This window comes from Apodemus sylvaticus, chromosome 5 (assembly GCF_947179515.1).
Source record: "Apodemus sylvaticus chromosome 5, mApoSyl1.1, whole genome shotgun sequence".
Classification (NCBI taxonomy): Eukaryota; Metazoa; Chordata; class Mammalia; order Rodentia; family Muridae; genus Apodemus; species Apodemus sylvaticus.
The window spans coordinates 15,384,870-15,401,520 of NC_067476.1; the positions used below are offsets into that span (position 1 = coordinate 15,384,870).

Sequence of the window (16,651 nt, forward strand, 5' to 3'; positions counted from 1 at the left end):
GACTATGAATGCCAGGATTCTTATTATTGTAGTATGGTTAAGGAATTAGCATTTAATATAATTTGCAAATTACTGAAAGAAGCTCCTTTTATGTAGAAAGCAAATAGAAAGTAATTGTGAAAAATTGTGAAAAGTCCTCACATGCAGATTAGTTAATTACTTGCATCTAAAGCAAAGACGAATCATACAAAAAGATGGGTACAATAGTGTATTAGCCATTTTTCTTGGTGTTTCATCTTTTTTTCTAATCCCCAGCAGAGACAAGAGAATCATGAGGAAGGAGAACCAGAGCACTGTGTTTGAGTTCCTCCTCCTGGGGCTTCCCATCAGACCAGAGCAGCAGATCGTCTTCTTCACCCTGTTCCTGGCCATGTACCTGATCACAGTGCTGGGGAACCTGCTCATCACCCTGCTCATCAGGCTGGACTCTCACCTCCACACCCCCATGTACTTCTTCCTCAGCCACTTGGCCCTCACAGACATCTCTTTCTCATCAGTCACAGCTCCAAAGATGCTTGTGAATATGCTGACACATAGTCAGTCCATCTCATATACTGGGTGCATTTCCCAGGTGTATTTTTTCACAGTTTTTGGAAACATTGATAGTTTTCTTCTGACCTCCATGGCCTATGACAGGTATGTAGCCATCTGTCATCCACTGCATTATATCACAGTCATGAGGGAGGAGTTCTGTGTCTGCCTAGTTGCTGGGTCCTGGCTTGTTTCTTGTGTCCATGCCCTGCTGCACACCCTCCTCTTGACCCAACGGTCTTTCTGTGCTAGGAACACTGTCCCCAACTTCTTCTGTGACCTCACTGCCCTCCTGAAGCTGAGCTGCTCAGACATCTCCCTCAATAAACTAGTTATCTTCACTGAGGGAGGATTGCTTTTCTTCCTGCCTCTGAGTATCATCATGGGCTCTTATATTCTCATAGGAAGCACTGCCCTGAAGGCCCCCTCCACAAAGAGATTGATTAAAACCTTTTCTACCTGTGGCTCCCATCTCCTTGTGGTCTTTTTGTTCTATGGGACAGTTGCAGTTGAATACTTTTTCTCTTCATTCCAGAATTCCAGCGACAAAGATATAGCTGCTTCTATAATGTATGCAGTAGTCACACCCTTGCTGAACCCTTTCATCTACAGCCTGAGGAACAGAGATATAAAACAGGCTCTAGAAGTATTTTTCAGTAGGATCAATTGTTTTAAATAAGAGATATTTCTCCCACTTATTATGAACACTTAGCTGGATATTTCCTGAGATTATCATATAGTTGATATTTCTGTGTGTTTAGTATAATAAAATATATTATATTGTTATGTGCAGGATTTTGTTTTTGTTTGGTTGTTTGATGTGGTTGTGGGATTGGCCTAAGGGTATCACTAATGGTAGGCTCTATCTTAAGTCCTGTACATTGTTTTTAGTATGTGAACTGGATCAATATTAATTCTTGAGTTGCTTCTTGTTTATCATCAGTCTTTTCTTGCCCATTATCCTACACAATTCAGTGTTATGGTCTATGCCTTGTAGACAGTGTCACATACTGTGTTGTGCTGAAATAAGCTTATACTGATTATTTGCTCTTTGTATATATTTTTTTCCAAGTGGGCAGTTATAATAGCACATTAGTAGCTTGAAATAAGACATCATGGGAATGATTACAATATGGAAATTGACCAGTTCTGCAAATATGTGTTTTTTAGACAGCACACATAATAGCATGTATAATTGGATGAGAATTCATTTAGTCTTCATTGCCATCTTCTGCCTTGTCAACTCTATTTCTCACAGTAGCATAAGAATTCCATCCTTTTTCTTTTTTGTTTGTTTTTCTTTCTTTCTTTGTTTTTGTTTTTGTTTTTATCATTTTCTTTATTCTTTGTTTACATTGCAAATAATTTTCCCTTTCCAGATCCCCCCTCTCTCTATGTCCCACAAGCCCTCTTCCTTCTGCCAGTTCCCCAATCAACCCCTTCCCCCTTCTCTGTCCTGGCAATCCTCTACAATGCTGCATCAAGCCTTTTCAGGACCAGGTATCCTTCCTTCTTCTTGGGAATCATTTGTTACGTGAGTTGTGTCTTAGGTATTCAGAGCTTCTGGGCTAATATCCACTTATCAGTGACTGAATTCCATATGTGTTCTTTCGTGAATGAGTTACCTCACTTAGTATGATATTTTCCATTTCCAACCATTTGCCTAAGAATTTCATGAATTAATTGTTTTTTTAATTTTTTAATTTTTTATTTTCTATATTCTTTGTTTTACATTGTGAATGCTTTCCCCTTTCCCAATCCCCCCCCCCCCCCCATCGGTCTCATAAGCCCTCTTCCATCTGCCCATTTCCCAATCACCCCTCTCATTTCCCTGTCCTGGTATTCCCCTACAATGCTGGATCAACTCTTTTCAAAACCAGGGCCCCCTCTTTCCCTCTTCTTGGGTATCATTTGATATGCTAACTGTGTCTTGAGAATTCAGAGCTTCTGGGCTCATTGATATCCACTTATCAGTGATTGCATTCCATGTGTATTCTTTTATTGGATTATCTCACTTATGATGATATTTTCCAGTTCCAACCATTTGCCTAAGAATTTCATGAATTCATTGTTTTTAATTGCTGAGTAGTATTCCATTTTGTAAATATACCACATTTTCTGTATCTATTCCTCCGTTGAGGGACATCTGGGTTCTTTCCAGCTTCTGGCTATTATAAATAAGGCTGCTATGAACATAGTGGAGCATGTGTCCTTATTGCATGTCAGGGAATCCTCTGGGTATATACACAGGAGAGGTATAGCAGGGTCCTCTGGAAGTGCCATGTCCAAATTTCTGAGGAACCACCAGACTGATTTCCAGAGTAGTTGTACCATCTTGCAATCCTACCAGCAGTGGTGGAGTGTTCCTCTTTCTCCACATCCTTGTCAACACCTGTTGTCTCCGGAGTTTTTAATCTTAATCATTCTGACTGATGTGAGGTGAAATCTCAGGGTTGTTTGATTTGCATTTCCCTAATGACTAATGATATTGAATATTTCTCAAGGTGCTTCTCAGCCATCTGAATTTCTTCAGGTGAAAATTCTTTGTTTAGCCCTGTACCCCATTTTTTATAGGGTTATTTGGTTTCTGGGGTTTAACTTCTTGAGTTCTTTGTATATATTAGATTTTAGCCCTCTGTTAGATGTAGGGTTGGTGAAGATCTTTTCACAATTTCTTGGTTGCCATTTTGTCCTTTTGATGGTGTCCGTTGCCTTACAGAGACTTCGTGATTCTATGAGGTCCCATTTGTCTATTCTTGATCTCAGAGCATAAGCTATTGGTGTTCTGTTCAGGAACTTTGCCCCTGTGGCCATTTCCTCAAGGCTCTTCCCCAGTTTCTATTAGTTTCAGTGTGTCTGGTTTTATGTGGAGGTCCTTGATCCACTTGGAGTTGAGCTTAGTACAAGGAGATAAGAATGGATCAATTTGCATTCTTCTGCATGCTGACCTCCACCATTTGAGCAAGCACCATTTGTTGAAAAGGCTATCTTTTTTCCACTGGATTGTTTCAGCTCCTTTGTCAAAGATCAAGTGACCATAGGTGTGTGGGTTCAATCCTATTCCATTGATCTACCTGCCTGTCACTCTACCAACACCATGCAGTTTTTAGCACTATTGCTCTGTAGTGCTGTTTGAGGTCCGGGATACTGATTACCCTGGAGGTTCTTTTACTGTTGATAATAGTTTTAGCTATCCTGGGTTTTTTTGTTATTCCATATGAATTAGAGAATTGCTATTTCTAACTCTATGAAGAACTGAGTTGGGATTTTGCTGGGGATTGCATTGAATCTGTATATTGCTTTTGGCAAGGTGGTCATTTTTACTATATTAATCCTGCCAATCCACGAGCATGGAAGATTTTTCCATTTTTCTGAGGTCTTCTTTGACTTCCTTCTTCAGAGACCTGAAGTTCTTCTCATACAGATCTTTCACTTGTTTGGTTAGAGTCACCCCAAGAAATCAACAATATAAATAAACCATTAGCCAGACTAACCAAAGGGCATAGAGACAGTATCCAAATTAACAAAATTAGAAATAAAAAGGAGATATAACAACAGAAACTGAGGAAATTCAAAAAAAATCATCAGATCCTACTACAAAATCCTCTACTCAACACAACTGGAAAATCTGGAGGAAATGGACAATTTCCTAGATTAAACGAGGATCAAATAGATCATCTAAACAGTCCCATAATCTCTAAAGAAATAGAAGGGGTTGGGCAGCCGAGGCGGTAGCAGCTCGTCCAGTGGAAGGGCTACCACCAGTGGAACCACGGAGACAGGGTCCAGGCAAGCCCTGTGCCCGCTACCACTGACCATCGCTGGCCAGCCGGGCTGCAAGAGGGGGCAGAGTTACAGTGCTTTTTACCGCACTGAAGCCACTTTAGATCTCTGCCCCCACCCCCACCCCCACCCCCACCCCCCCACCCCCCCCACCCCCGCAAGTCAGTTACGAGAAGCTCTCTGACACCAGAGAGATCTGACAGCCCCAGGTATGCAGACATAGCCCGAGGCCAACATTGTGGGGGGTCTAAGCCTAACAGGCATTGGCCTTCACCCAGGCCCTGGGCTGTTCGGTGGGCCATCTGTGTGCCAACCAGGTCAGGAGGTTGTTTGCCTGGCCGTCTGTCTCAGCACTTGCAGGGGATGGGCATGTTGCCATTTTGGCTACAGGATGCCAGAGAGCTCTAGCAGGCAAAGCCAGCTAACAGTCACAACCTGAGGCTAACATCACAGTGGTCTAAACCCGACAGGCATTGGACTCCACCCAGGCCCTTGGCTGTCCGGTGGACCATCTGTATGCCAAGCTGGCCAGGAGGTTGTTAGCCTGGCAGACTGTCCTGGCACTTGCAGGGGGCACATGCGCCTCCATCTTGGCTACCTGACAGAACTAGTTAGAAGACATAGCCCGAGGCAAACATTGCTCGGGCCTAAGCCTGTCAGGCTTTTGCCTGGGCTCAGGGCCTGAGAAGCTAAGCTAGCCATGTGTTCACCAACCCTGTTGGGGAATTGGCTGCATGACAGAGTGATGAGCACTCAGAAAAGGTCCCTGCAGCATACCCCATCAGCATTCCCTAAAGGAGCAAACAGGCATCACCTGGTTCACAGAGATAATCTGGGGCAAGGCACACTAGGGCTCCAAGGGCACCCAAGAGGAGGGCAGCACTTCAGCAATCTGCAACAGGGGAAACTCAGCCATCCAGTGTTGCGGAAATAGCCTTACAGCCTCACAGGAGGCTCAAAACCACCCAGAGACAAGACCAACTAATGCCAGAGATAACAAGATGGCAAAAGGAAAATGTAGGAATGCTACTAACAGAAATCTAGGCAATATGGCAGCATCTGAACCCAACTTTCCAACAACAGCAAGTCCTGGATATCCCAACACACCAGAGAAACAAGATTTGGATTTAAAATCACTGGTCATGGTGCTGCTAGAGGAACACAAAAAGGACATAAATGAATCTCTTAAAGAAATACAGGGGAACATGAATAAGTTAGAAACCCATATAATAGAAACACAAAAATTACTTAAAGAAATTCAGGAGGATAAGAGAAAGAAGCCAATAAAGAAGAAACGCAACCTCCCCCCCCCCCCCCCAAAAAAAAAACAACTTAAAGAAATGCAGGAGAAAGTGAGTCAAATGGCAGAAGTCATGAAAGAGGAAACACAAAAATCTCTTAGAGAATTAAGTGAAAACACAAACAAACAAATGAAGGAACTGAGCAAAACCATCCTGGATCTAAAAACAGAAATAGAAACAACTAAGAAATCACAAAGGGAGACAACTTTGGAGATAGAAAACCTTGGGAAGAAATCAGGGGCCATAGATGCAAATATCAGCAACAGAATACAAGAGATGGAAGAAAGAATCTCAGATGCCAAAGATACCATAGAAACCATTGACTCAACAGTCAAAGAAAATGCAAAATGCAAAAAGCTTGCATCCCAGAACATCCAGGAAATCCAGGACACAATGAGAAGACCAAACTTAAGGTTTATTGGTATGGATGAGAGTGAAGATTTACAACCGAAAGGGCCAGCAAATATCTTCAACAAAATTATGGAAGAAAACTTCCCTAACCTAAAGAGAGAGAGGTGCCCATGAATATACAAGAAGCCTACAGAACTCCAAGCAGACTGGACCTGAGCAGAAATACCTCCCACATATAATAATCAAAACCCCAAATGTACTAAACAAAGAAAGAATATTAAAGGCAGTAAGAGAAAAAAGGCCAAGTAACATATAAACGAAGACCTATCAGAATCACACCAGACTTCTTACCAGAGACCTTGAAAGCTAGAAGATCCTGGGCAGATCTCATGCAGACTCTAAGAGAACACAAATGTCAGACAAGACTACTATACCCAGGAAACTCTCAATCACCATAGATGGAGAAACCAAAATATTCCATGACAAAACCAAATTTACACAATATCTTTCCACAAACCCAGCCTTACAAATAATAATAGGAGGAAAACTCCAATACAAGGAGGGAAACTACACCCTCGAAAAAGCAAGATAGTAACCTTCTTTCATCAAACCCAAAAGAAGATAACCCCTCAAATATAAATATGACATCAAAAATGACAGGAAGTAATAATCACTATTCCTTAATATCTCTTAACATCAATGGACTCAATTCCCTAATAAAAAGACATAGACTAACAGACTGGATAAGGAAACAGGACCCTACATTTTGCTGCATCAGGAAACACACCTCAGTGTCAAAAACAAGAACTACCTTAGAGTAAAAGGCTGGAAGACAATTTTATAAGCCAATGGTCTCAGGTAAGGAGCCGGAATAACCAATCTAATATCAGATAGAATTGACTTTCAAACTAAAGTCATCAAAAGAGACATGGAAGGATACTTCCTGCTGGTCAAAGGAAAAATACACCAAAAAGAACTTTTAATTCTGAACATCTATGCTCCAATTGCAAGGGCACCATCATTCGTAAAAGAAACTTTACTAAAGCTCAAAGCATGCATTGCACCTAACACAATAATTGTGGGTGACTTCAACACTCCACTCTACTCAATGGACCAATCAGAAAAACAGAAACTAAACAGGGACACAGTAAAGCTAATTGAAGCTTTGGACCAATTGGATTTAACTGATATTTATAGATCATTTCACTCTAAAGCAAAAGAATATATCTTTTTCTCAGCACCTCATTGGTGACAAAACAGACCTCAACAAATATAAGCATATCGAAGTAATCCCATGCCTCCTATCAGATCACTATGGAGTAAGAGTCATCGTCAATAGCAACAAAAACAGAAATCCCACATACACATGGAGGCTGAACAATACTCAATGACACCTTGACCAAAGAAGAAATAAAGAAAGAAATCAGAGACTTTTTAGAATTTAATGAAAATGAAGGCACTACATACCCATATCTTTGGGACACAATGAAAGCAGTGCTAAGAGGAAAACTCATAGCCCTGAGTGCCTCCAAAAAGAAACGGGAGAGAGCATACACAAGTAGCTTAATGGCACACATGAAAGCTCTGGAACAAAAAGAAGCTAATTCACACAAGAAGAGAAGAAGACAGGAAATAATCAAACTCAGGGCTGAAATCAATCAAGTGGAAACAAAGAGAACCATATAAAGAATCAACAAATCCAGGAGCTGGTTCTTTGAGAAAATCAACAAGATAGATAAACCCTTAGCCAGACTGACCAAAGGGCACAGAGAAAGTATCCAAATTAACAAAATTATAAATGAAAAGGGGGATATAACAACAGAAACTAAGGAAATTTAAAAAATCATCAGATCCTACTACAAAAGCCTATACTCAACACCAGTGGAGAATCTGGAGGAAATGGACAATTTCCTAGACAGATACCAAATACCAAAATTAAATCAGGACCAAATAGATCATCTAAACAGTCACATAACCCCTAAAGAAATAGAAGGGGTCATAGAAAGTCTTCCAACCAGAAACAGCACAGGACCAGATGGTTTCAGTGCAGAATTCTATCAGACCTTCAAAGAAGACTCTAACACCAATACTCTCCAAGCTATTCCACAAAATTGAAACAGGAGGAACACTACATAATTCATTCTATGAAGCCATAATTATGCTGATAGCAATACCACACAAAGATCCAACAAAGAAAGAGGACTTTAGACCAATTTCCCTTATAAACATCGATGCAAAAATACTCAATAAAACTCTTGCCAACCAAATCCAAGAACACATCAAAAACGATAATCCACCATGGTCAAGTAGGCTTTATCCCAGGGATGCAGGGATCGTTCAATATACAGAAATCCATCAATGCGATCCACTATATAAAAAATTCAAAGAAAAAAACTACATGTTCATTTTATTGGATGCTGAAAAAGCATTTGACAAAATTCAGCATCCTTTCATGCTTAAAGTCTTGGAAAGAACAGGAATTCAAGGCCCATACCTAAACATAGTAAAAGCAATATACAGCAAACCGGTAGCCAACATCAAACTAAATGGAGAGAAACTTAAAGCAATCCCACTAAAATCAGGGACCAGACAAGGCTGCCCCCTTTCTCCTTATCTTTTCAATATTGTACTTGAGGTACTAGCTAGGGCAATTAGACAACAAACGGAGGTCAAAGGGATACAAATTGGAACGGAAGAAGTCAAACTATCACTATTTGCAGATGATATGATAGTCTACCTAAGTGACCCCAAAACTCCACCAGAGAACTCCTACAGGTGATAAACAACTTCAGCAACGTGGCAGGTTATAAAATCAACTCAAGCAAATCTGTAGCCTTTCTATACTCAAAGCATAAGCAGGCTGAGAAAGAAATTAGGGAAATCACACCCTTCACAACAGCCACAAACAATATAAAGTACCTTGGTGTGACTCTGACCAAATAGTGAAAGATCTGTATGACAAGAACTTCAGGTCTCTGAAGGAGGAAATGGAAGAAGACCTCAGAAAATGGAAAACCTCCCATGCTCATGGATTGGCAGAATCAATATAGTTAAAATGGCTATTTTGCCAAAATCCCAACTCAGTTCTTCATATAGTTAGAAAGAGCAATTCTCAAATTCATCTGGAATAACAAAAAACCCAGGATAGCTAAAATTATTCTCAACAACAAAAGAAATTCTGGGGAAATCAGTATCCCAGACCTCAAGCCATACTACAGAGCAATAGTGTTAAAAACTGCATGGTATTGGTACAGTGACAGGCAGGCGGATCAATGGAGTAGGATTCAAGATCCAGAAATTAACCCACACACCTCTGGCCACTTGATCCTCGACAACGGGGCTGAAAACATCCTGTGGAAAAAAGATAGCCTTTGCAACAAACGGTGCTTGCCCAAAAGGTGGAGTTCAGCATGCAGAAGAATGTAAATTGATCCATCCTTATCTCCTTGTACTAAGTTCAACTCCAAATGGATCAAGGACCTCCACATAAAGCCAGACACTCTGAAGCTAATAGAAAAGAAACTGGGGAAGACCACTGAGGACTTCAGTACAGAGGGAAAGTTCCTGAACCCATATCATATGCTCTAAGATCAAGACTTGACAAATGGGACCTCATAAATTACAAAGTTTCTGTAAGGCAAAGGACACCATCAAAAGGACAAATCGGCATCCAACAAATTGGGAAAAGATCTTCACCAACCCTACATCAGATAGAGGGCTAATATCCAATATATACAAAGAACCCAAGAAGTTAGACCCCCAGAAAACCAAATAATCCTATTAAAAAATGGGATACAGAGCTAAACAAAGAATTTTCACCAGAAGAACTTCGGATGGCTGAGAAGCATCTTAAAAAATGCACAACTTCATTAGTCATTAGGGAAATGCAAATCAAAACAACTCTGAGATTTCACCTTACACCAGTCAGAATGGCTAAGATTGAAAATTCAGGAGACAGCAGGTTTTGGTGATGATGTGGACAAAGAGGAACACTCCTCCACTGTTGGTAGGGTTGTAAATTTGTCCAACCACTTTGGAAATCAGTCTGGCAGTTCCTCAGAAAATTGGTCACATCATTTCCTGAGGATCCTGCTATACCAATCCTGGACATATACCCAGAGGATTCCCCAGCAGGTAATAAGGATACGTGCTCCACTATGTTCATAGCAGCCCTATTTATAATAGCCAGAAGCTGGAAAGAACCCAGGTATCCCTCAACAGAAGAATGGATGTAAAAAATGTGGTATATTTACACATTAGAAACAATGAATTCACGAAATTATTAGACAAATGGATAGAGCTGGAGAACATCATACTAAGTGAGGTAATCCAGTCTCAAAAGATCAATCATGGTATGCACTCACTAATAAGTGGATATTAGCCTAGAAAATTGGAATACCCAAAACATAATCCATACATCAAGTGATATCCAAGAAGAAAGGAGGAGTGTCCCCTGGTTCTCGAAAGACTCAGTGTAGCAGTATAGGGCAACACCAGAACAGGGAAGTGGGAAGGGGTGGATGGTAGAACAGGGGGAGGGAAGAGGGCTTATGGGACTTTTGGGGAGTGGGGGGCCCGAAAGGGGAAATCATTTGAAATGTAAATAAGAAATATATCTAATTAAAAAAAAAGGATTTAACTGGCAGCAAAAATAAACATGAACCCTTAATCCTTAGTCAGTAACATTTTCTTAGAGACCCAGTACCGTGTTATATAGTATTTCTTAAATTTATGGGTAGAAGGTAGCAAGTAGAAAAATTGAGGAAATTTTGGTGTGGCTTTGTTGAGTAGGTATGTCACTGCACACCTACTAAGACCCTCATCATAGCTGCTCAAAACCAGTTTATTGTTCACTGTCTAATACAGTAGGTTAAAAAATTTAATATTTATAAAAGAAAACTGTCATGAAATTTTTTTCTGATTTTTTTCTGATTGTGTACACCCTGAAATGTACACACAGAGAAATCTTGTGCTCTAGAGGAATCTTTAGATTCTCTCAGTGTCTCTTCTATATCTTCATATTTTTTCTGTTCCTTTGAAAAATTTTGTTAAATATTATTTGATTTTTAAAAAAATTTTCTTTGGTTTCAAGGGTATATATGCTTTGATGGATTACTTATAAAACATTTTATATAAAAGATCATGTATGCAAAAAAAAAAAAAGAAAGAAAGAAAGAAAGAGAGAAAGGAAGAAAGAAAGAAAGAAAGAAAGAAAGAAAGAAAGAAATAGAAGGGGTCATAGAAAGTCTTCCAACCAAAAAAGCACAGGACCAGATGGTTTTAGTGCAGAATTCTATCAGACCTTCAAAGAAGACCTTACACCAATACTCTTCAAAATATTCCACAGAATTGAAACAGAAGGAACACTACCCATCTCATTCTATGAAGCCACAATTATGCTGATACCAAACCACACAAAGTTCCAACAAAGAAAGAGAACTTCAGCCCAATTTCCCTTATGTTTTTTCTTTTTAATTAGATATTTTCTTCATTTATATTTCAAATGTTATCCCCTTTCCTGATTTCCACTCTGAAAACAACCTATCCCATCCTCCCTCCCCTGCTCAGAAATCCACCTGCTTCCCTGTGCTGGCATTGCCCTATACTGGGGCATCGAACATTCTCAGTAGCTGGCTGTGAGCATCCCACTCTGCTTGTTGGCATTTACAATAGTATCTGGGTTTGGTGATTGTATATCAGATGGATTCCCCAGGTGAGGCAGTCTCTGGATGGCCTTTCCTTTAGTCTCTGCTCCACAATTTGTCTCTGTGTCTCCTATCATGGGTATTTTGTTCCTCCTGTTTTTTTATGACAATCTTGATAACTTTTATTAATTGACAAGACTGCTCAGGGCATCTAAGCTTCCTCAGAAGATTCCAGACTCAGCACAGAATGTAGTATTTAATGTCATTTCCCTTCATCAAGGATTTCCAATCTGCTTATCTCCTAAACCCTTAGTTTTGGGTTGTATTATTGCTATGCTGCTGTCCTTAAAGGCTGAGATGCCACCTTTTTATGGAACCCAAGTAGTATTTTTTTTTTTTTTACTTTTTTTTATTCGATATATTTTTATTTACATTTCAAATGATTTCCCCTTTTCTAGTCCCCCACTCCCCGAAAGTCCCATAAGCCCCCTTCTCTCCCCCTGTCCTCCTACCCACCCCTTCCCACTTCCCCGTTCTGGTTTTGCAGAATACTGCTTCACTGAGTCTTTCCAGAACAGGGGGCCACTCTTCCTTTCTTCTTGTACCTCATTTGATGTGTGGATTATGTTTTGGGTATTCCAGTTTTCTAGGTTAATATCCACTTATTAGTGAGTGCATACCATGATTCACCTTTTGAGTCTGGGTTACCTCACTTAGTATGAAGGAAATGGAAGAAGACCTCAAAAAATGGGAAAACATCCCATGCTCATGGATCGGTAGAATCAATATAGTTAAAATGGCCATTTTGCCAAAGGCAATGTGCAGATTCAGTGCAATACCCATCAGAATCCCAACTCAATTCTTCACAGAGTTAGAAAGAGCAATTATCAAATTCATCTGGAATAACAAAAAACCCAGGATAGCTAAAACTATTCTCAACAACAAAAGAAATTCTGGGGGAATCAGTATCCCTGACCTCAAGCAATACTACAGAGCAATGGTGTTAAAAACTGCATGGTATTGGTACAGTGACAGGCAGGAGGATCAATGGAACAGGATTGAAGATCCAGAAATGAACCCACACACCTATGGCCACTTGATCCTCAACAAAGAGGCTGAAAACATCCAATGGAAGAAAGATGGCCTTTTCAACAAATGGTGCTGGTTCAACTGGAGGTCGGCATGCAGAAGAATGCGAATTGATCCATCCTTGTCTCCTTGTACTAAGCTCAAATCCAAATGGATCAAGGACCTCCACATAAAGCCAGACACTCTGAAGCTAATAGAAAGGAAACTGGGGAAGACCCTTGAGGACATCGGTACAGGGAGAAAGTTTCTGAACAGAACACCAATAGCGTGTGTCTAGGATCAAGAATTGACAAATGGGACCTCATAGAATTGCAAAGTTTCTGTAAGGCAAAGGACACCATCAAGAGGACAGATCGGCAACCAACGAGTTGGGAAAGGATCTTCACCAATCCTACATCAGATAGAGGGCTAATGTCCAATATATGTAAGGAACTCAAGAAGTTAGACTCCAGAAAACCAAACAACCCTATTAAAAAATGGGGTACAGAGTTAAACAAATAATTCTCACCTGAAGAACTTCGGATGGCTGAGAAGCATCTTAAAAAATGCTCAACTTCATTAGTCATTAGGGAAATGCAAATCAAAACAACCCTGAGATTTCACCTTACACCAGTCAGAATGGCTAAGATTAAAAATTCAGGAGACAGCAGGTGTTGGAGAGGGTGTGGAGAAAGAGGAACACTCCTCCATTGCTGGTGGGTTTGCAAATTGGTACAACCACTCTGGAAATCCGTCTGGAGGTTCCTGAGAAAACTGGGCACCTCACTTCCAGAAGATCCTGCTATACCACTCCTGGGCATATACCCAGAGGATTCCCCACCATGTAATGGGGATACATGCTCTACTATGTTCATGGCAGCCCTATTTATGATTTCCGGATGCTGGAAAGAACCCAGGTATCCCTCAACAGAAGAGTGGATGCAAAAAATGTGGTATATCTACACAATGGAGTACTATTCAGCCATTAGAAACAATGAATTCATGAAATTCTTAGGCAAATGGATGGAGCTAGAGAACACCATACTAAGTGAGGTAACCCTGACTCAAAAGGTGAATCATGGTATGCACTCACTAATAAGTGGATATTAACCTAGAAAACTGGAATACCCAAAACATAATCCACACATCAAATGAGGTACAAGAAGAAAGGAAGAGTGGCCCCCTGTTCTGGAAAGACTCAGTGAAGCAGTATTTGGCAAAACCAGAATGGGGAAGTAGGAAGGGGTGGGTGGGAGGACAGGGGGAGAGAAGGGGGCTTGGGGGACTTTTGGGGAGTGGGGGGCTAGAAAAGGGGAAATCATTTGAAATGTAAATAAAAAATATATCGAATAAAAAAAAGACCCAGAAAAATATCACTACAAAATAAATAAATTTAAGGTAAATTTAAATAATTATTTTTTAGATATTTGCTTTATTTGCACTTCAGATGTTATCCTCTTGTTTCCTTTCTAAGACCCCTTATCTCATTCCCCTTCCCCTCACCAAAACCCCTTCCTGCTTCCCTGTCCTGGCATTCCCCTACTCTGGGGCATTGTGCCTCACAGAACCAATGGCCTCTCCTATTGTTGATGTCTGAAAAGTCCACCCTCTGTTATACATGCAGCTGGAGCCATGGGTCCCTCAATATGTATTCCCTGGGAGCTCTGGGGCTACTGGTTGGTACATATTGTTCTTCCTATGGGGATGCAAACCTCTTCAGTTCCTTCAGTCCTATCTCTAGCTCCTCCATTGAGGACCCTGTGCAGTCCATTAGTTGGTTTTGAGCCATAGGTATTTTTATCCCCCTTCTAAGAAGAACCAAAGTTTTCCTTCTTGACACTTTGGTCTTCCTTCTTGAGTCTCATGTGCTCTGTTGCCACATCAACCCCAGTGGATTCTGTTTGGCAAACTCCACAGAGGCATTTTTACTCCAAGGGGAGGAAGTCTCCTGGGAAGGCTGTGGAACTCTCTAATTGGAGAATAATTCTGAGCTGTAGTTCTCAAAGCAGTTTGTTTACTCTCAATTTCCTCTTTTCCTCTTTCACAAGGTGATCCTAATAGCTCAGGCAGATAATCCATTCTTTGAAGTAGACTCACTGGCTGCAAACTCTTTTTTTTTTTTTTTTTTTTAAGAACTACAATGCTTTGCCTCATAGTTATTTACATAATCACAAACCCCCCTCCCCCCCCAACAACAAGCAGGTTCGTGTGGCTATGCGTATGTAGATGAGGGTGGCTCTGACACTGTGGTATGGAAAGCATTGATTAAGTCCAGAAGTTTTTACAAGTTAAAAGCTTAATCTTAGATAAGAATTACTCACAGAAACTCATTAAGACACTTAATGATATAAGAAACTTCAAACTCTCTTTGAAGGTTTACTGTTAACTACAAGTGACTCTGTATTCTAATCAGAAAGATTGATGTTATCTGTAATTTGATCCTGTAAATCTGTTAAATGGGAAACATCATACCTAATTTATTTTGCATTTCCTTGTGCCAAATGGTTATGATAATTGTGCCTGCCTCACTGGCTACATCTTTTGAAATGGTAATACCAACTCTTTGTGTATAAAAGTCCTTACCTTAGAGCTCCTATACATTCAGATTCAAGCTGCCTCTGTGGTTGTTTCTGTTCCTCAGTTGCTGAACCTGTATCTCTCCTGAAATCCAAGTGCCCTCTTGGTCTGAATCCCCTACCCCCCCACCCCCCAGCTAGGACCATCTGTAGCAGTCTGTGAATTTTATCTTGGGTATTCTAAGCTTTTGGGCTAATTATTTATTTTATTAGATTTTTGCTTTATTTACATTTCAAATGTTATCCCTTTTCCTGGTTTCCCCTCTGAAAACAGCCTATCCCATCCTCCCTCCCCCTGCTCATCAACCCACCTACTCCCAGTTCTCTGTCCTGACATTCCCATATAGAAGGGCATAGAACCTTCTCAGGGCCAAGGGCCTCTCCTTCCTTTGATGTCCAACAAGGTCATCCTCTGCTACATATAAAGCTGGAGCCATAGGTCCCTCCATGGCTGGTAGTTTAGGCCCTAAGAGCTCTAGGAGTACTGATTGGTTGGATCAACTGAGTTTTATTTTTCAAAGAAGGTTCTTTTCTGATTATAAACAATGTCTTCTACACCGAAGTTGTCAGTCACAAGTTGTGTGTGTGTAATTTATATGTTAACATCTCCAATGAAAAGAAAACTGTGACAATGTCACAAATTATATTGCCACATGTTGTAGGTTACTTTTATAATAGTAACTTCTTAGTACAGGGGGACATATCTAGTAATGAAACATCTATAGCAAGTTTCAGGTATTTAAGCACCCCCAATTAGAGTTTGGTGGTGCATGCCTTTAATACAGTACTCTGGAGGAGAAAAGAAGGAGATTTCTATAAGTTCAATCTGCATGATAAGTTCTATATCAGCTTGGTTTACATAGTGAGATGCTTCTGCTAAAGTATTCTACTCTATCTCTTCGCATTTTTCCTGATGTCACATTCGTTCCCCATTATCTAGAAAAGAGAATGACAGGACAGTTGAAAGATTCAAGGTAATTTTCTAGAAATATCATGTTAGAATCATGAACAGTGGTTCCAGTGACTGTGTAGACAGGTATGCAGGGATCATCCGAGTAGAAGATCACTTGGGATATGCCCTGCCATGGCTCCCCCTCACCCAAGAGCTAGCTAGCACCATATCCTTCTGGGCACCTAACCTGCCAGGGGACATCTGCCCTACAGGGTGTCAAGCAGTTAGAAGGAGTCCCTCGTTTAGAGGTGAGGCACTGCCATCTTTGCTCCCATGACTGTGTAGACAGGTTTAGATAGGTACACAGGGATCACCCGAATATAAGAGTGTTTGAGACATGGCCAGTCAGGGCCCTACCTGTACCCAGGACCTGGTCAGTGCCACCACAGCCATCTGTGCACCTAGTCTGCTAGGGGATATCTGCTCTGCATTAAGTCCTGTGAT

The 16,651-nt window shown here is 40.7% G+C and overlaps 1 protein-coding gene across 1 annotated transcript in view; it reads left to right on the forward strand.

Annotated features, from left to right (window-relative positions):
* Nucleotides 1–271: 271 nt before the first annotated feature.
* Nucleotides 272–16,651, forward strand: part of LOC127684133 (olfactory receptor 1J4-like) — a 63,174-nt gene continuing 46,794 nt past the window's right edge. Inside the window, exon 1 of the mRNA XM_052181098.1 lies at nucleotides 272–768. Coding sequence (XP_052037058.1) covers nucleotides 272–768 — 497 coding nt within the window. The remainder of the gene's footprint in view (nucleotides 769–16,651) is intronic.